General features: G+C 36.9%; 1 protein-coding gene across 2 annotated transcripts in view; it reads right to left on the reverse strand.

The window, feature by feature from the left end:
• Positions 1-1,156: 1,156 nt before the first annotated feature.
• LOC145997223 (uncharacterized) overlaps positions 1,157-22,727 on the reverse strand; it is a 59,307-nt gene continuing 37,736 nt past the window's right edge. For both annotated transcript variants that reach the window (XM_083134001.1, XM_083134003.1), the window contains exons 3-4: positions 19,600-19,905; positions 1,157-4,158 (exon numbers count right to left, since the gene is read on the reverse strand). In XM_083134001.1, the coding sequence (XP_082990127.1) occupies positions 3,030-4,158; positions 19,600-19,905 (1,435 nt within the window). In that variant the 3' untranslated portion in view covers positions 1,157-3,029. The remainder of the gene's footprint in view (positions 4,159-19,599; positions 19,906-22,727) is intronic.

A 22,727-nucleotide genomic window follows, 5' to 3' on the forward strand; every position in this document is an offset into this window, starting at 1 on the left:
GGAATCCTTCTTAATGTATTGGAAAAATCGTTCTTTGACATCGAACTAAGAACAGTTAATATGCGTCACCTCGGAGTTATTATATTTTAAATTTCGAACAATCAATTGAGATGTATTCTTAACCATTATTTTGCCTACATCAAAACTTCCACACAATAAGATCAATTACACGAAGGACAACAGCGTTAGAGTCTATGCTTTAAGGAATGATTAAGCACACGATGATGAAGGAAAATAATTCACATGATTATAGTGATTCATTACATCAGTGAAACATTAATTTTCGGTCATGGTGATAAATTGAAAAACGCAGAAACACAATAACTGATTGATTTATTTATGTGTGAAAAGTGTTAAGATGAAAGTAGTGAAAGGACAACTAAACGTAGATGGATAGGACACAGTTCAAACCCCACAGACCATTATACTGACCTTATGTCTAGATGCCAGATCCTCGTTAGTGTGCAAAATGCACTCCATGGCCACAATGACGTAAGCATCCGTAGAATTGATTTGTATAGTTGTTTTTATTATTATTATTTATTTATTTATTTTCGAAAAACGCGAGCCAAACTATTGCGCATTATGTGCTCATTAATTCTCAGGAATACTCGCGGCCTTCAGCCAGTTTTATCCTTAAATAAAATTGCGGGTTAGGATGTTAACAGACACTTCCAAGACAATATCCAAAGAATACTGTCACATATGCGAAATGTCACATCCCCTAAATGTGCCTCCATGGCACGGTTCTATACGGACAACGAACTTTACCTTACCTTTACTACTACTAACTACTCATGCCATGAATTTTTGTATTTTTGACCCTTCATTATGTCTCCATTGCTAACCTGGTTCATACCCAGTTACAGCAGCAATTAGTCAATGCAATGAAATACGTCAAACTTAAACAGATGTCGGCACGCACGCGCACACACACACACGCATGCATACACACACAAACACAAGGAGAGAGAGAGAGAGGCGAGGGGATAGGAACACAAAATCCTTCTACAAACTGCCAAGACTCCAACAGAAAGCTTGCTGGAAACAAGTTTGCGTGCTGGCGTTGTCTGCTACTGCCCTCCCCCACTTTCTTATCTATACAGGAGCAATGAAGAGTTTCCAACTCGCTTCTGAGTTGGTAGGAAAAGGGAAGTACATTTCATTTGATCCCGTCTGTACTATGTGGAAGTGAGGTTGACAATTGGGTGTACTACGTGGAAGGTGCTACACCCATTTTTAACAAAATTGTAACTGGAGACAAGTGTTGGGTCACCAGAAATGAAATGAAGTTCATATGAATGCAAATAGTCCACATTCTCTTCTCCAAAAAGTTTCGGATCTGGCAGAAAGGTGATGCTGACCCTTTCATCAACAAACAGAAGTCATTGCCAAGGGGTCCACGATTATATTGTGAAATTCTCAAGAGACTGCAAAGGATGATTAAAGATCAACAGCCAGGTAAATTGACACAAGGCATTGTGCTACTTCATGACAATGCAAAACTCCATTCTGTTTGCCACGAAAGACCTCTTGCAAAAATGCAATTGGAAGATGTGGCAACACCCTCCCTGTAGTTCAAGACCTCACACCCTGCAATTTTTATGAGTTTCGGCCTATGACAAAATAATTTTGGATGTGGCAATATCACTCCAATGAGGAGCACAAAGATATGATGCTAGAAAGCTTATTAGAAGTTAGACAGCATTTCTTTGAACAAGGTAAAGAGAAACTTATGTCACACCATGATATATGTTCGAACAGACTTGGTGATTAATAGAGACCAGATTTTAAAAGTAAAAATTTTCCTCTAAAATGGACAGAAAAAAAGGAAAATTTTTCCCCCAAAAAAGGGGGGAAGAAAAGGACTAGTTTTTTTGCACTCCACTAAAAATGCAATTTTAAATGAAAGTGCAATATATATCATTCTTGTAGGCACTTTCAGGTATGGCCTTCAGCTCCTTGTGAGAATTTTGTTTTATGGCTTCAATGACTCAAAATGTCTTCCATGAAGTGGTAATTTGAGTTTGGGGAACAAAAAAAGTCACACGGGGTCATATCTGGCAAATACGGTGCATGATTGATGACATTCGTTGAGTTTTGTTAAAAAATTCGCATACAAGGATTGATGTGTGGGATGGCACATTATTGTGGTGCAAAATCCAAGAATCAGACATTTTCTAGCGAACTCGTCACCTGTTATGATGCATTTCATGAATGTAGGGTCCGAATTGGTTCGTTCAAGCATGTCTTCAGCAACCAGTTTGCGGTGCTCTTTTTGAAGAAAATTGAGCTCCTTCGGAACAAGCCATGCCGAAAATCGCAGAGCACACTTGAGGTCGACTAAATTAACCAACAGCTGCAAACAAACTGGTCAACAAATCACGTCAAATCTCTACGTGACAATTAGGTACATTGGTACCAACTTACAAATTTTTTTTTTCCATAAATTTTTCACGAGCTTTTTAAATTAACAATTCCAAATATTTATTTGACAGAATGTACTGGATCCATAAAATTATGGACAGATTTACCAATCAAGATGAATGGTTTTCAAATTTAATAAAAATTAGCTTTCAAATAACTACCTTACAGAATTTTAATATTTTCCTAAGTTGCATTCTTTAATAGGGTGAGTCAATACATTAATATACCCATATTGGCCAAAACAGACAGAGTACTGATTAATCTATCTTCATCCTTATTCAGCTTCATTGCTTCAGTTTACTCCATTTTTCAGCCACTTTTGGCTAATGCGAAGATGAAATTGATGAAAGATCAACAACAAACACACAAGGACAGAATACAATACAAGCTGCACACCAGGGTGTGAGTTTTGACAACAGAGCATCCTTAGTCTGTAAATGCACTCCATCGCACACCATGGGGAAGAGATGTTGACATTTGGGTGTCTTCAGAATCATTACTACAACACAAGTATTATCCATTGTGGCAACTTTGTTTTCTGAAATAAAACTGAGCGAGTTCCAACAGTGCTGTTTATCAATTTGGAGAAGTATATTTCTGTATCACAGAGAGGGACTGTATGTACACTTCCTGGTAATTCCAGACTTAATATCAAAGGACAAAGAGCAACTGAGTGAGAGGGGTGAACGAGAGAATGGCTCTTCCTCAGCATGAGTTCTCAGATGGGAAGAGAAGTTTGACATGGTCAAATGTTTTCCACAGTGCTTGCATTGAACTTGTATTCTCACTTTACTCCCTCCACCTTGAGTTGTTGGCTGGGACAACACGACTTTATTGGGAAAACAATTATTTAATAACAATAGTTTCTTAGCTTTACAACTATTTTTCATGTGGGAAAAAAGGTTCTGTTTTTTTACCTGGAAGGGTTTGCCATGGTGTTCATAGGTGGTTGAAGGCAGTACATGTTTAGTAGGCAGAGAAGTGGATGAAAACAAACATCTTTTCTTGTGATCAGATAGGTGTACTGCTGTTACCTTCATTCCACATTTTGGACACGCTACACATTTCCCAAGGTAAGGATCATCTGCATTTTTACCTCTGCAACTTCTTTTGATGTGACGTTTCATGTTCCCTTTACGAATGAATTTTCCACATATGCAAAGCCCTTTCTTACTATGACTTGAAGTGGCCTTTTCATTGGGATGTTTTGAAGAAATTTTGGATAAACACATCTGTTTGCAATATCTTTTCATATGCTTTGCTAGGTTTGCTGCTGATACCACCTTCCCACAATTTGGACACGCTACACGTTTCCCAAGGTAAGAATCTTCTGCATTTTTACCTCTGCAACTTCTTTTGATGTGATGTTTCATGGCCCCTTTACAAATGAATTTTCCACATATGCAAAGCCCTTTCTTACTATGACTTGAAGTGGCCTTTTCATTGGGATGTTTTGAAGAAATTTTGGATAAACACATCTGTTTGCAATATCTTTTCATATGCTTTGCTAGGTTTGATGCTGATACCACCTTCCCACAATTTGGACACGCTACACGTTTCCCAAGGTAAGAATCTTCTGCATTTTTACCTCTGCAACTTCTTTTGATGTGATGTTTCATGGCCCCTTTACAAATGAATTTTCCACATACGCAAAGCACCTTTTTACGATGACTTGAAGTCGCCTCTTCATTGGGAAGTCTTGAAGAATCATGTCTTTCATTACATTGGTAACTGTAAAAAAATGTATTATTTTTTAATTTTTTAAGTAACTTGCAATATTCTTTCAACACAAAAATATTTAATAATGTATGTTAATATTGTACACATTTTAAAGTAATATGGAAGCTGCATATTTCACAGCCTTTGGTTGATAGAAATATGAAATATACCATTATTATCTGAACACTTACCTTAACATGTCACTGAAATGGACAATCTGGGGGAAAGGTGCAAAATCATTGGAGGCATTGTGAGAGGGGAGGAAGATCTTAATTTACACACACAAAGAGGAGCAAAAGCGTGCCCTAAGACAAAGGCAAGCAATATTTTAGTGAAACATGAAGTGCTTAAATTAGCATCTTTGAAAGACTTTCATTAAAAATACGGGAAAAAATATACGAGTGGAATGTTCCTCGAAACTGAATATTTGTGTATGAATTAACCAAAAGGTTCGTTATTATAACTACAATATATTTTCATTTAAAAAAAAGAAACACACACTGAAACATTTGCATTTCGGATATTTCCTGTCACCTTCTTCCAATTTAAAGTAATCGTGGTGATGATAACTGATTATTGCATGAAATCTGATAAAGGAAAACCCAGAAAACTCCCTTGGTGCCATCGTCATGATTGCAAAGAAACTTTCAGACCAATGCGACAAATGACACTGACATGACTATCGACATGGACACTTCCAGTCTGTAAAAAATTATTCATTGAGTGGCATGAGCGACCAGCAGACCGAAGCACACTATTAGCACAAGTGAATAGTTCAGCATGTCGCATCACTTCGATACGAGAGACATCATTTATTTATGAAGGTTCATTTCCAAGCAACATGTGTCGTCTTCGAAGCAACACATGACAGGGGGAGTTCACAACCAATTGTTCCTTCAGTCTATGAAGCATTGATGCTCATTGTGCGAACAACAGAACTAGGCGACATGATACACGCCATTGAGGGAGCTTACAGACTGATGCAATATGAATTAAGTGACAGCCAACATGCATCATGCGACACTTGTGTCTTGGAAACCAACCTTCAGAAATAAATGCAACGTTTTGAACCAAAGCGACACGGTAAGTTGCACGTGTCACTTTGTCGCCTGTGTGTAGCTCAAACTGGGCTACTTCCTCAACACCGTGCAACAAGTTGCTTTAGTTTCTTCGCACATGCACGATGAATGTTTTGCTTTAGGGAGATTTCACACTGAAGCAACACCCCGCACACAACACTTGTCACTTTATTTCAACCGAACACAGGTCTCTGTGGCCCGTCATGTCGCTACAGTGTGAAATGCTGCTCCTGTTTGGCTCATTAAAAAGCAACATGTGTCGCTTCAGTCTGAAAGCTTCCTTGGACTGAAGGGCCCTTGGGAGTGATATACCTGTGTCATTTGTTGCATGATGCTTTTGTGTCTAAATCGCCCTGAGGAAACGGCCCAGTCTGTGCTTGTGTCTCTTTGATTTGAAAGGCTGCATGATTACTGAGTGCTCTCTTCCAAGCAACATGTGTGGTTTATCGCTTCGGTATGAAATCTCTATGAGGATACTATTTATTTTCTATTAACATGGAGAAATAAACTTTAGTACACAACCCAACCCTTGATGTCCAGCTCCATATTGCAATGTTGCTGCTTGTGTTATGCATGCTACTTATTTATTTTATTTTACTTTTCTTTCCAAATTAATGCCATTTTGTGACAACAAATCAATCCACAAATATTACTGTTTCTATCCATTCACTTACCGTTTTTCAAGATAAGAAAATGTACACAATGTATTCTAAAAACTAAGCTATATTACTTTCATAAGAAAATTAGTAATGAAACAGATCGCACTGCCATCTATTTTGTCATCTGCCTTGGAAACCAGCTTTTTTGGGTTCTTTTCCACACCCAAGGTGCTGTAATATGACTAGCTCATTTCAACTGAGAAATGTTTGAGAACTGTTCTGAATTTTGACCTCAAGTTATTAAACACCACATAATTTATTTTCCACGTGCTGTAGTGTAAACTGTGATTGCAATTAATAGAGATCATGCAAAGAAACTTAATTAACCCTCTTCCTCTTCCAAAGATTTAGCTCAAATTTCTACGTATCCTTGTTTAATAAGTATTACTGAATAGGGCTATCGGAATATCAGGGTTGGCTCGTTTGAACCAACGACGCTTTATTTTTTCATTTTAGTCAATATTTAAGTGGATGGAATCAGAGGTTACTTATTAGCATATTTGTTGAGATAATTTGTTACACAATGAACATGATATGAATGATTATGATAAATTTTAAATAATATCAATTACAACAAACAAATTGTGACGTGTAATTTTTGTGACTGAAGGTGCTGTAAGCCAATCTTTTTCAATACTTGCAAAAATACCTCTATCATTTAAAGTGAGAATTAAGATAGTATTAAATAATAAATGGTTTATTACACAATGGCTAATACCTAATACACCATTAACATGACACATTGAAGCCACAAAATGTATCTTACTATTACCTACTAACTAACTAACTCTCTAGCCTTCTTAAACCTGAAGGTTCATGGCTGCAGCAACACAGGCCTTCCATCTATCCCTATCCTGAGCAAGATCTATATACTCTATTCCATCCCTACCAATTTCCTTTAGGTCTATCTGAACATTATCCCTCCATCTTCGTCTTGGTCTTCCTACTGGTCTCTTACCATCAGGTTTCCCAAGAAGAATTCTGTAAACTTTTCTTTCCTCTCCCATTCGTGTCACATGCCCATTCTCCTATTCCTGCCCACCTAAGTTTTCTTGATTTCATCAATCTAATAATATCTGGACATGAATACAAATTATGTACTTCTAAATTATGTAACATTCTCCACTCACCTGTCTCCTCACCCCTTTTAGGCCCCAATATTTTCCTAAGGATCTTATTTTCAAATACTCTCAATTTATATTCCTCTTTCGCCCCAATATTTTTTTAAGGATCTTATTTTAAAATACTCTCAATTTATATTCCTCTTTCAATGTAAGGGACCAAGTATCGCATCCATATAATATTACAGGCAAATTTACTGTATTTGTATATTTTAACTTAAAGTTTCTTAGATATTAAACGAGAAGACAAAATTTATGAAGAGAAAAGTAACATGCATTTCCTGAATTAAGCCTCCTTTTATTTCCTCTTTAATGTGCATGTGCTAACAGCTGAGTCACACTGTTTAATTTTAGTCCTTCGTTAGTTTTTTTTACCTTCCTAACAGGGTATTCTAAGGCAAAATTAAAGAGCAATGGAGATAATGCATCTCCTTGTTTTAACCCATCATGAATTGTAAATTTGTCAGACACATTAATACCAACACGAATTTTACTTTCTGTTTCACTGGTGCATAGTTTTATCATATTAACAGGCTTCTTAGATATTCCAAATTCTACTAATATATTATATAATTTCTATCTTTTTGACTGAATCATATGCATTTTTTAAAATCAATGAATAGCTGATGGAAATTTTCATTATATTCCCACTTTTTCTCAAGTGTCTGTCTGATGTGAAAAATTTGATCTGTTGTTGATCTGTTATGTTTAAATTCACATTGATAATCACCTGTAATTTCATTAGCATATAGGGTTAGTCTTGTTAAAAGAATGTTAAAATATTTTATATGTTCTTGAGAGTGGAGAAATTCCACGGTAATTATTGCAGTTCATTTTATCACCTTTTTTAAACACAGGAACATCTATGGATTCTTTCCACTGTTGAGGGACTTATTCTTTATTCCATATTAAACAAATTAATTTATGAAATTGTCATTTAAACAAATTCCCACCATATTTAATTAACTCAGCTAGTATTAAATCAATGACAGGTGCTTCGTTATTATTTAGCCTTTTAATAGCATCTTTAACTTCAGTCAAGTTAGGTTCTGGAACTAAAGGTTCTGCTGTGTGAACTTCATTTACTTCTGATTTATCTCCTACATGAACATTTAAAAGGTTATTAAAGTAGTTCTTCCATCTATTTAAAATATCGCTTGGGTCAGCCAAAAAATTGTCATTTTTATCTTTCATCAAGTTTACTTTAGGTTGCCACCCCTTTCTAAATTCATTTACACTTATATATAAACACAGAGAGGATAATTTTATAACCAGAGGAATCGCGCTTACGGCTGTCACCCTTCACCATGCTTGACTGAGCACCAGTAGATTTCTGAGCACTCTTGGTAGTTCTGATATTCCTCGTTAGGGAGAGTGCACAGCGGCTTAGCTTCAATTTCTCTCCAGGAGGTCTGCAGGTCCCCACCAAGAGATGGTGTTGCCAAATTTTTAGGGTTTTCTTCAAATTAACGCAAGCTAAGATCACAAAAGATGGCTAACGTGTAAAGAAAATTAGAATAAAATAACCAAAATACAAGATTAGAGAGAAGCAAATGGGGACTCGAGTCTAACTAGAATGTAGGGTGTCTAACTTATTTCATGGTTTAACATGGTGCAGTAGTTGCATCGTAGCCTTGTGATCAAGAGGTCCCGGGTTCGATACCCGGTGGATGCACATAGTGGTTTGGATCCCACTTTCAACTCTAGGTCCGGTCCCGATTAGCATTACTGTGCATAAACTGTACTTAAAATGCCAAATCAATCAATCATGGTTTATTTATAGTTAGTGGCGGAAGACACAAAATCAATCAATTATGGTTTTACTTATAGTCAGTGGATGCAATTAAGGGGGGCATGCAAGGGCAGTTACCCCCCACCTTTTCACCACTTTTGCATCCACACTATGCTAAACCTTATAAATATACTGTCTTTGCCCCCACCCCCCAGTGTTGGAACCCAATCGCTGCCACTGTTTATGGTTGTTGATTCGATTCACGGGCATCATTTGCTGTCTAATTCACAGGAAATTGTGATCTCAGATAATTTCCGTTAATAATTTCCCTTGACAGATAAAAATTTAGCCATCTCGTCAGACTCGAAGCAGGATATGATTAGACAAAAATTTCGTATCGCTGCCGTTATCAATCGGATGAATTATAGTGCAGTCCCAAATAGTAATTTTCTGGGTTCCTCCCCATTCCACGCAAGTTAAATATTGTGAAGTCCCTTAGAGAAAAAATAAATATATTGAGAATCCGATATAATATTGTACATATCATTGTTGATAGTAGAGAGGACAAACGGATGCACAATAGTTAGACCCCCACCCCAAAAAACAAAAACAAACAAACAAACACAAACACAAACACACACACACACACCCCCACACATACACACACATACACACACATACACACACCCTCTGCTCAAAAAAAAATTATCGAAATAACTGTATGAGAACATTCAGAATATTTTCTTTTACTCAGCATCATAACATCAATTGTAATCTATTGGAAGGAAATAGAGCAGCAAAGGGATTCAACTCGCTGGTCGTGTGTCACCCAACAAGGAAGTCTATTGGAAAGACTTGACCCTCGAAAGTTGTCACAAGAGCGCGGAGTTATGGATGTTGGTGCACCTCGATACTCTTAATCTGATATTTTTTTCCCATATATCACTGAACATACATGTCTAAGAATTTTGCATAAAACAAAGCTTCTTTTTAAAAGAATAGCATAACACTCATAACACACTGAGAAAGCTCCAATACGGAAGAAAAATGAACTTCAAAAAATATACATAAAATAGAAACATTTAACTCATATATGGTACCCTGTAAGACAGAAGGGCCTCTCCATTCCTCATTGCCTTTAGTCAGCTACCGCAAAGTATATAAATATGTAAATAAGACACGTAATAACATTTAGATGTGAATTTTATGTATGAAACTATTATCTTCTTAATGTCTCTTCATTTTTGCCGCTAGCCACGCAAATCATTGTTCATACCATCAATAATATATTAAAATCTTCAACTTGCAGTCGAATTTAGAATTGACAGTCGATATTGTATATTTTATAATATAATTTAATTATTTAATAATTGAGAAATATTTAATGGAAATTAAATTATATATTAAGTGTGTATGTGTGTGTGTGTGCGTGTCTGTGTCTGCTCCTTCCCCCTACCAATTTGCAGTGATTTCGCACCCTGGTTAGCCCTAGGCCTTCATGTATAATATAAATCTGTCTTGTACGCAAAGGAAGCCCATTGACCTTTGCAAAACAGAATACATGAACGATTTCCTGCTCCTTGATGAAGGGAAAAGTGAAAGTTGTCAGAAATACCTCCCCTGGTGTGACCTTTGACTGAAGGGTGAAGGGCTTGCAAAGAAAGGTTGCCGGTGCCTGTATGGACCCAATTGCCAAGTGCTATAGGAATTCCGCCAAGAGCAATGGTTTGAGCTCACCTTTGAAAACGTGTCCCGGAAAAGTGGTTCTGCATCTTCATTTTTACTGAAGTACACAAAGATATTAATTCATTCTCGAGAAGAGTGTATTTGGAAATACAGATGCATTAAAACAGAAGTGTTTTTTAAACAACTTGTTTTCAATGTTTAAAATACATGGCTTTTTTTTACATATGTTTAAAATGTTTAAAACAAAGTGTTTTAAACATGTTTTTTTCAGACTTGTTTAAAACACATTTTGATATTTCATGTTTGATAGTTTGTGGTTATTTGCATGTTTTGTAACTATGCCTTATCATTCAATGCGTGTCATTCTGTTTACTGTGCATAGAAATCTGTTCAGTGGCTGAAAATTTATATTGAATTAACAAAGAAACATGTAGTGATGAATACCTGTGGGTCACATTTAAAACACCTATCCATGTTTTTTTTACAGGTGTTTAAAATATTTTCAAATTGAATACTACATGAATGAAATCGTGTTGTTCCTCACTTAACACATTGCAAAATGTGAAATTGTTGTTAATGTCAAAATTTGAGTTGCATTCACGATGAAATGTATATATACAAAAATCAGAGTAGCTACTACGTGGACTCACTGGGGCCTGGCAACTGTGGATTAGTTGAAGCTTCTTGAACAGCCTACATGCGAGATTTAAGACTCACATAAATGTGTATTTTAAGAAGTTAGTCAAGCGTATATTTTATAATAGGAACACAGTAGGTACATCCTTGGATGTTAACAGATTCATTATTAATTATTATTCTTTGAAAATAAGTCTTCTTGGCATTATGTTTTAAACGTTTTATTTGTTTTAAACATGTTTTTTTGGTTATTGTCCAAAACACTGTTTAAAACAAAAAAAACCTGTTTGTTTTGTTTCTTTTGATAAAACACAAATTTTGTTAACCCTGCTGGCAAGGAAACCAACACAATTTTCGGCACTTTCACGTCTCTTTTTCACCTTACAAAAAAAAGTTACAAAAGTTGGAACCAATATGTGACATCATTGCTGTTAATTTATTTTCTATTCCCTTGCGTTTCGATTACTTTGACAGAGTCCTCTTCTTACTTCACTGGCCACTTTCCAGCCACACACAGTTTAGAGAAACTGAAGATTAGGTCCTTCACGCATCAGCGGGCAGGAAGCATTTCAAAAGCTACCTCCCTCCCTTTCGGTGGTGGTCCTGCTTCCACGTTCCAGGGAGTCAATAATTTTCACTGCCAGAGGTGCCAGAGGACAACTATTCCAAAATTAGCTCCAGCTGCTGTGTAGAGAAAGGACCCCTTCTGCTAGAGAAACCACTGGTGTGGATGCAAAAGAAATTCTGAAATGGACTCGTCGAAAACTCAGGACTCCCTGTTCTTAGTAGATTTTGCTGTCTTGCTTTCTCTGTTTATCTCGCTCCATTGTATTTAAAGTTATCACTTACTTTCTCTCTTTATCTTGTGTTTCTTTGTCTGGATTCCCTTTTTCTTCCTCACTACCTTTCTCCCTTACATCACTATTTCTCTCTTTCTCATATCTCCATACTTAAATCTCCTTATTTATCTTATTTCATTCACTTCATTCCCTCCCAGGCCCTCACCCTGCATGTCTACCTGCTACTTCGTTTTTCCCACACCCTTGGGATTTGCCGAATTTTTTTCATCGGAAGTGGGGGGAAGGGATGATGAGCCAAAATAGACCCTGAATTGAACCTGTGTGGAAATTGTGAGGGGGATTTTGAGGAAACTTTGGGGCACTGGTGTGTTTGGCCACCTCATACTCTGTGTTGTAAATGTTACTCCTGCCATAGAAAGTAGTGTGTACATTACATCAAAATTAAACGTGGAACAGAAAACACAATAGGTGCTTATTCTATAGTCCCAGTCAGCAAAACTTTGTTAGCATGTCACGCATTAAGGAAATATAATGGAAATGCGACGAGCACATTCCTGGATATCTTGCATTAAGACACCGAATTGTATGAAAACTCAGAAACATGGAGAGAAACCACCGCGGAGGATAATCCTGGCTGTGGTTCATGTCGCCCGAACATCATTAGCATGGATATGTTGCACATTATTAAATATTGACACACACACGACAGACAATGCATATAAACGTGAAACAGAAATAAATAGTCGTCGACCCAGACCCCTAAAAATAGGGTGTCTGGTTTCAATCTGTGCTTCTCGATTCTACATTGGTTGGTATAAAAGTACAATACATTGTCATTTCTAATAGCTTCTTCGTTATTATGACATCATCACAAGGAGGATGCTCAATTATAAAATTTGAAAAGATATATTATCAAACTACTCACATACGCGTGCTGCCCTGTGAAGACGGCAGTTGTCATCTTGGTAAATGGGGGTGTCCAAAGCATGCTCATCATGAAGATGTTGACGGAAGGAAAGCACCTGATCAGTGAGAATGTTCAAATAAACATACTGGTTCATGTTCACGGTCACCTGAACGAGTGGGCCCAGTTCATAGTAAGAAAAAAAAAACCAAAATATCACAGAACCACCCCATGCCTGAACTACACCCTCCACACACTAAGGTTGAAATGCTTCATTTGATCATCGGTGCACTCGATGCCTTGCGTCATTTGAAAAGAGGCAAAATCGTGATTCATAAGACCACATTACATGCCTCCAGTCTGCCACTGTCCAAGTTCGGTGTTGTCAGGCCCATGTCAGACATGCAACTTTATGTGTCGCTGTGAGCAAAGCCTTTTTCGAGGTACCCGACTCCATATGTCCATGGCAGATAGTTCTCGTCAAAATGTTCGCTCGGAAATCGGTTTGGATTGACCTTCATTCACTGACTGCAACAATTCCTGTCTGCTTTGAAACCGATTGTCATTCACAAGACGTGACACTCGTCTCCAGTCCCTCTGGGTTAGGATCTTTTTCGGACCACAGTTTTCATGCCGTTCAATCAAAAGAACTTATAAAGAAGAATGGTATTTTATGAACACCACATCTAAATTCTGGAAGGAACTTACGCAGTAGACACGCCACCCGATTGGTCTGCCATCTTCACCGAGATCCCCCTTTCACAAACGTATACACACCTGGTTGACGCTCAGCACTGCACTTCAACCCTGAAGATGAGAGTGATGTTAGCTCTCGAAAGCTTGGAATATTTTCCACATCTCACCTGGTCGATAGCCCGAGAAAATCTATTCATCATTCGTGGCCAGGAAAGCTTCAAGTCTTACTTCAAGTGAAGTTCCGTTTTAAAAATTATGTAGAATATTGCATGAAAAAAAACTATCAGTGATATATGAAATACAAGCGTATTACATGAAGTGCATAGGAATATTGTTTTGTGCTGAATAGTTATTGTATACTACCTATGCCCCCCCCCCCCCAAAGTCTGCAAGAAGTATGGCAGATAATTTCTACCAAATGTTAATTTTTAGAAGATACAAATAAATCTTGATTTCATTTTAAAGTGTTTTGTCAGAAGGCTTAACATTTATTCTAAATGTCTACATAATTACTACCTATTATTTCAATGATAGAAAGTTTTCTTGTATTTTCTATTAAATGTGTGTTATGAACATATTTTAGTTTATCCTTTTTTTCCTATAACAGTATTTGAATCAATATAAAAAAGATAGGTTGATGTGACTGAGAGCTTTCCTCCTGTTCATGTATGAGTCAACATAGTACCATCTACTTTGTGTTCAGCAGCACAAGGTGCAACGTACTGAACACATAAAATAGCTGCACATCATGTGGAACTTCGGAGGTTTGATTGATTGATTGATTGAATTGTTGATTTAGGTTCACTTTCTGCACAGATATGCTAATCGGAACTTGACCTACAACTTAAAGTGGGATCCAACCACTGCAATGTGCCTTCACTTTGGAGGTAGTTGTTTCAACTTTTATTTGTTTGTTTGTTTCTGTGAGTGTATGTGCTTTTGCATGTGTGAACAACTGTAAATAATGCTTTACTTCCTTTTTAGTGATTACACTAGACAACAAATTTAAATGAAATTTTTGGCCCTGAAATGAAAACAACCAATTATTGTAGATTTTGAGCTGCAGAAAAACAAAAGTAAGAATGACAATTTAAAATTGACTGTTTATGAGAGACATGCAATAGTTGTTGACACTATAGCAATATGTATTGGGCCAATCCATGATAATCCAGTGAAAAAGTAAAATTAGTCCAAATACTATTTAAACAGCATTAAAACTTAAACTTTAGCTTGAACTTAGTGCGGGACACTAAATAGTTACTAATTTCCTATTTACATGTCCTTGAATTGCTTTAATTGATTGATAGATTGATTTAGTTTATTTTACTTCACGTGTTGTGCTTCTTGGCTAATTTGCGAAGATGGGGATGAGTGATGAAATGATGAAATTGATGAATGGACATTCACAAACAACCAAGCCTGAGCCGGATTCGAACCCGGGACCCTTGGTGTCGCAGCGCGATGTGCTAACCAGTCGGCTACAGGGTCCGGCTTGACTGGCTTTAAGAACTCAGATTAACAAAGAGAAGTGGAAAATGTGATAAAGGTTGTCTTTTACATTAAGAATTTGAATATAAGCAATGATCAATAAATTTGTAATTTTCACAAATAAATTTGGTTATTGTTAAAATTTATGAGTTGAGGAGGTTATTTTCCCCTTTGATATTGTTCAGTTAAAGTATTACGTGAGTAATATGGTATTAAATGGAGTTAATTAATGAGGTATTCAGATAGGTCACACCCAGAACTTTGAGAGTGGTCACACCTGGAACTTTTTTTTAGCATGAATTTTCTATTTTCATTTCAGTGGCAAATTGGTTGTTGGTTAGTGATATTTGTTGTTGGTTAGTGATATTTGCAAGGTTAAAACCCAGTTTTGTGGTTGTTACAAAAAATGATCACTTTTATAAATATATGATTCTACCAATTTACTGTACATTACTGCCTCGCAAAAAACAAGTTGGGATTTTGACACACCGGGGAAGGTCTGATGATATAGTGTGTGCAAATCCACCATTTTCTAGTAATTGTTCAATTTATTTTATCTTCATCGTCACGTAACATGGATTGTATGATAGATGCAAAGGCAAAATTGTTTGCATTGATCCACACCAAGGTTACTAGAAGAAATTAGTGCCACTGCCACCTTCCTGGGTGGATCAATTGTAACTCCAGGCAAAAAAATATGCATTTTTTGACACAAAATACTTTTTAAGGTACATTCTGGATTATTTTTATTTGCTAATTAAACAAGCTGAGGATAATCTTGATACAATGTGCGTGTTCCTTGAGTTGAAGTTTATTTATGTGTAAAATTCACCAGGCTGAGATCAATGTTTCCAAAGTTAACCACAAGGCTCATTTCTCAGATTTGGATTTCATTTTCCACACTCTTCCAGAGGCTTTAATTCTAGAACTACTCCTCAGGAAAACCTAATAAAATGACACCCAAATTTACATTTTCCATATTATACGCTCAGTCTCACTGGTCCCACCATAGCAAAATGAAATAAATTTTCTTCTATTTCACACTTTCCCGCATTTTATGATTTTCCACCTTGGTCCCCTGAAAATTTTAAATCAAAGTTTCACTGTATTTAGAATACCAGCCTTCCAGACATGACAACCATCATAACAAATTTCATCCAAACCAAAAACTACAATCAGGAAACTTTTCTGAAATTGATCAATTTGACACGAAATGACCAAATGTAGTAGTTGCTATGCACAGAGAATCCTTCCTTACCCTCATGAAGAGAGACTGTTGTGGCACATCACTCCAGAAAGTGACAATAACTCAAAAATCTGGAGAAAAATTTGAAATTGAATTTAAAATTTTGGGTGTATCAGCACTTAGGCTATTTTGCACCCGAAATAGCATAATTGCAGTGTCGAGTTACTAAAATATTAAAATATTGAGAGGCCAAAATAAGGACCATTTGTTCAAGAAGGAAATGACTTTTTACCAAAACTTGAATTTGAATTTGAATTTAAAATTTTGGTTGCATCAGCACTTATGCTATTTTGCACCCGTCACTTTATATGGGGTCCAGCCCCTTACCATAACAAATAACATCACTCTAACATTATGTTGTAACTAAAATATTAAAATATTCTGACTTTGGTTAAAAGCTGAGGCTGTAAAATGGCGCTCAGCACACACAAGGACAAAGACAGGACAACACACACAAAATTATACTGGCCATAGTGCCAGTTGCCAGAGCATCGTTCGTCTGCAAAATACAGTCCAGGGTGTACTATGCGGAAGTGAGGTTGACAATTGGGTGTACTACGTGAAAGGTTACCCCTTAGACCCCAATCTGGAGGAAAAATCTTTCAGATTGCGGACTTCTCATAAAAATGAAACTTTCCATTTCAAGCAATGTCACAAACTTTTCGATAACAAATGATCCAACACACTCAGTGATGATGCCAGAGTGGGCAGGGGGACATTAATGAAATATCGTATACTAAGAGAGTTCATTTCTAAGAGTATGACGATTTTCATCTTTTCTAAGTGGTGTATTCTGCATGATATCAGTTTTCCTGTTTATAATACCACTCTCATTCAGGATTCCAGTGCCGAGCTGGGCATAGGCAATTTCTCATTCATTTATGTTCTGTAATCATCGCAATTAACCTAAGTTTTAACCAGTCATAAGAACTGAAAAAAAAAAAGCGTTAAATGTAGATGGTTTTAAAACATCACAAACATTCTGAGGACCACAAAACATCCAAATAGCACACAAACCAACCTCCAAAATAGCTGACCAAATGACCAACTAAACGAACATAAACAATACTTCCTCTCCCCCCTCGACAACCCAGGTGTCTATGATGCTGAATGTGAGTGTAAGGCTCATTACATCAGCAGATCCATCAGGCCCGCCAGCAAGAGAATTCAGCAGCACCTATCAAATGCAAAAACGGCCCAACCCACCACCCGACTTGAAAAAGTACATGTCAAATACAAAGCACACACTCTCATAGACACAAAAATCAAAGAAACGCATGCCATCATGTACTACAACCATGAACTCAACATAGATAGTGGTCAGGCACACCATGCCTGGCTTCCCTTACTACAGCAACTAACACCGGTGAACAGCAGACAACACATATACAGACATACAGACGACAACAGCACAAATAGTGGAAATTTAGGAAGAAACAGCAGAAACGCACCAAGCAACAACACAACAAATTCCAAAGAGGATGGTGGCAGTGGTTACCGAAATAAATAGAAAATAACTTAAAACAGCTTCGCGGAAAATGTGAGTACCTGAATTATCATCTGTAGTATGGAAAAATTATTCTAATAGTGGATTGTTAGTGACAACACTAATTAGTGAAAGACATACAGAGGTGATTCAAGAAAACTGACAATACACGTCGCTGTTGTGAATGCATCGCACTTTCTTACTATTCAGGGACTTGCTTTTCAAGATGATGAGTCTGAGGGATTTTATTGGAACTCTTGAATATATTTTCAAAATGAGATGATATTATTCGGAAATGGATTGAACTTGAACCTTAAAATGCACATTACACTTAAAATTTGATTAAAAACAAATTAATCTGCGTAATGTCCACACTTATTCTCAGCAAAATAAGCCAGAAAGTGGAAGAGGCGAAAGTATACGCATTGATGTCAGATGATACAAAAGACAGTACGAGAAAGGAACAAGACAGATATTTGTATCGTGGGCAGGTAAAAGAATGCTTTTTAGGATTTGCCATTCCTCAATCATTAAATGCAGGTTTGCTCTTTGCAGATATCAAAATCAAAGAACTTATTTCCAAGATCGCCATAGATGCCTGTAATTGTGGAGGACAAACATACTTAGGAGTGGTAAGGTGAGAGGTGCACCAGGGTCAGAATATTTATTGAATTATGAGATAACTGCAACTTTTTTCAGATTTTTATTCCTGTGATATGATTTCCCTGAAAGTGAACACAGATTTTGCACAAAATTCTTAGCATTACGAAGATGGAACGAAAGTAGTCCTAATGGATTTCTTCGGTATCCTAGGAAAATATAAATTGGCATTTCACAAGGTTCATTCATACACTAGTTGTATTCTCTGTAGCAATCCCAGTTTTCAATGTTTGAAACCTTTGAAAAGCCTTGCGCAAGCCAGCTGCCTCATTTGGCTGTCCTTACTATTGAGAAGATGTCAAGTCTTGGACGTACCAAACGAAAGTGGGCAATGTGTTCTCCAAAGCACATGTAGCAGAATTCTCCTACAGGAGAATTGCACGAAACTAAGTGACTTTCGTTGTTTCTAATATTTAAGAAAATTAAGTCCTTCCAACGTCTTGTTTATTTTGCAAGATAATTAAACTCTTCGAAACAGTTTCTTTCATCATTTATATTCTTATCTTATAACTTTCATATTTAATGATTGTCATCTCAAGAAAGACAATGCATTATAAAATAATTAATGGGGAATCTATTTTAGACCACTTTCTACCCGTCTTCCAACATTGAAATAGGCCACAAGAGACAATTAAATTTACTAATAAAAAATAATTAATGCCTTTATTAAAACGGATCATATGGATCTAAACTAGGCAGTAAATGTCCACTTTGAATAAATGACACACATAAAACACCATACATGAATATAATAATAATAATAAGTATTATTATTATATATTTATATATATTATATGTATGTAGTGTTTTTGTGCATTTTAGTGTGACTGCCCTCATACAATATTTTCTCGCCCCCCCCCCCCCCCCCCGTCTGCCCAGTCACTTTTTCCTGGTGCCGTAAATGGTGGCAGTGTTCTGTAATAACTGGTTGACCCAACTGAATATTGTTTAAACATATAAGCAGAGCCTCAAAAGAGGCTGCAAAGATGATGGAGTGTGAGTGAACTTTCTCACCAACTGCCAACTGCTTCCTTGTGACACTGTCAATAATAATAATCAAATTAAAAACAGGTGTAAATGTGAAACATAGGGAACTTGTAAAGATTTGTTTTTATATGTACTCTGTTACCTTTCGTGTTCCTGCTCTTTGACAGGTAAGACAAGCACTAGATATTACATTAAAACTGTTACCATTTGTTGCAGAAATTAATGGCACAGTTCTAATATATTTATTCTTTGCTAAATGAAATTATTGCTTACCTGTCATTTCTCTCTTCTTGAATTTTCTCAGCAGCTACAATAAGGCTCGCTATATCTGAATCAACTAGATGAAGTGAGTTTGAAGTAATTTCTCTCATGGATCCACCTGGACTTGAGTTATCTGCATCGCATGGGATTTCGTCTTGAGTGATTCCTCCTTTAATCTCGATGTCTTGATCCAAAGCATCAGCATTTCCTTCTGAATCATCAACAGCTTCTCCAAATGTAGGAGGAATGGCATCGGCTCTGTTTCCAGGTTCTGTCAAATAGGTTTCACATGAAGAACTACTGCTGTTATTCTCGGTTCTGAAATTACAGAAATAAAGTAATCTAAAAATGAGATTTGTTAAATATATGCACAGTGCAGCAATTTGAAATCAGGACTCATATTTTTTTTTCACAGTAGGTGGTGCCACTCTGCAAGTGTTTTATGGTGTGAACAAGTGAGGGGTATCTCATGAACAATCGATCTAGAACTCATTGGTCTTGACCAACATTGACACATATGGTGGTGAATGTGGGCATGTGTCGTGAAAGTGCATTGTGATTTCAACATGGAACAAAGAGAAAACATCAAATTCTGTGGGTGCCTGGGTAAAACTGCTATGGAAACATTTAACATGTTTCAGCAAGTGTATGGGAACATCTGATTACCCAATACGCCAGTAGCAGCTGGTGGTCTGGGTCTATGGGTGTGCACCTGAGCTTCGCATGCAGAAGAAGTGATGTCCCCCCACCCAATTATTCCCACCTATTTCTGTTAATTGTATTGGCAATCCAAGACATGATGCATCTTTCACTGATAATGAGACGATAGCAGAGTTACATTTCATGAAAATTCATAAAAATAAGGTTTGTTACAAATTCGAGATACCCCCAGTCAATTCTTCAATCAATTACAAGAGAAGATATATTGTTTGGTCTCTCTTGTAACCTGTAGAAAATTCAGCACACGACAACCTGACAAAATCGCTCACAATACTGCACTCATAAACTGTAAGGGATAATATTTTTTTTGTAATTACCATGTTTTAATAATGTACAGGGTGATTCAAAAGTCCCATGACACTAGTTTTCTCTGAAAGGGATGTGGTAATGGCAGATCCAACTTCACTTGGGTCCATCGGGGTAAGGGGTCCATATGTGAGGTTGCTTCCAGGACATGGCCACCATCTTGAAGTCTGCCATATTGGATCGAGGTCAAATTTTTCAAATAGCAAGGAGCCATGTGGGATATCAAAACATTATAATTTTCCAAGAAATGCAATGCTGTAATTAGTTTTCTGATAGGTATAACGGTACAAAAGTTATTGACACTGAAAATTGCCATGCCTTCTGTTTGTTGCAGGTAACGAATGATAGCACTAACACTGCAAGAGAGGATTGAGGTGTCCCTGATAGCTGGTGAAAGCAGCAACTGCGTCATAGCTGCCAACTTCAATAACAGACACCCTGATGGGGCTCCAATTTCTCACACATATTGATTGCCAAGTTTCGTGAAACACGAAATGTGGCAGCAGGGTGGCTACAAACAAGCAGAAATGAAATTCCCTGACTTTTCCAGGTTTTCCAGGACAAAATTTACATTTTTCCCTGACAATTACAAACTACAATAAATCGATGTTTTTGAAAATGGAAATAATAAACTCACACAGATCCACGTATGGTTTTGTTAAGTGCCAATATTATCTTCTATGAAATTGACTTAATTTCTCTATTCTCTATGATTTGAATTCAAACTGTAAAATAGTGAATTTTACAATTCACAAGCTAGGGAAGGATTACGGAATTTTGTCATACGCTGTAAGTTTAAAATAAAATACTTGATTATTTTTAAAGTTACGACTAAATGAGATAAGAGTGAAGAGTGATTGATTAAGAAATACAATTTGTAATTTATCAGTCTCCTTATACATTCTCGGTATTATATGTTGATATTTCCACTGAGGTTTGGAACCCTCTGCTTGCAAAAACCATGCGTGCGGACTCATTTTTCAATGCATAAAGCTACTTCTCTCTTCTCTGTAAAGCAAACAACTTAACTCTTGCATATAAGTGAAACAATTGAATCGAACAAAATAAAGTGTCATATTTCCTTACATTATCAATGGGATTTCTGCTTCAGTACAGTATATTCAAGTGAAGTACTGTGAAACTGACAACATGCAGTTATACCATTAATGCTGATGAAAAGGGTATGTAGGTATTAGAAATTGAACGCAAGGAATTTATAGAATTTCATTGTATAGGTACCTGATTTAGCTAACCACACATTAAAACAGGAACACGCTAATAATAAAAGCTTCTGAAAGTTCATATACAAGGGGCATCCTGAAAAAAGCTCCAATGGTGCCTATACGCAGCACTAGTGGTCAGAGATAGACACACACACATGCAGGCAGGAAGAAGTGGCATGTAGCTGTAATCTGGTACAGTTGCAATACAGCCGTTTTAGGACTTTTCTAGGTTAAAGATTGCAGCTCTCATACAGTCTCCCACCGACTGCGATGTAGCCTACGTGCAGTAATCAGATTTTTGCACGCTCAGAATTTGGCACAGAGCCACCAGCAATCGTGTGAGGTGTGCAGACCGGACGTCGTGAGTGATAGTAAGGTCAGACGATGGTGTAGACAATTCACGGAAGGCCAATCGAATGTGCACAACCCCATACAGCTGAGTACACATGGGTCCTTTGCATCACTTCGGGTGAGAGATCTTGGACCACTCCCTGCACAGCCCTGGCCTTGAATGTACCGATGTTCATCTCAGACACCTGAAAAGTTTTCTTGCAGGGCAAAGATTTGACAGCTACACTGCGGTAGAGAAAGTTCCAGTCTTTGCTGTCAGACACCCTGTATACCATGGGCATACAAAATTTAGTGCCATGCTACGACAAATACCAGAGCAAGGGTGGTGATTATGCCGAAAATTAGGTTAGGACTCACTGTTACTAATGCAATAAATTACAACTGATATTCTTGTTTTATGTATGCCGAATCGGTAGGAACCTTGATATTTTGTTATTTTTTTTAAATTGGTGTATTTTCTTATTTTTTACTATACGGTGTTATTTGTCCCAAAAATCACATTTTCATTTTTGCGCATTTTCTGGCAAATATCTCAAATTA

Source organism: Lepisma saccharinum, chromosome 13 (genome assembly GCF_977018435.1).
Source record: "Lepisma saccharinum chromosome 13, izLepSacc3.1, whole genome shotgun sequence".
Classification (NCBI taxonomy): Eukaryota; Metazoa; Arthropoda; class Insecta; order Zygentoma; family Lepismatidae; genus Lepisma; species Lepisma saccharinum.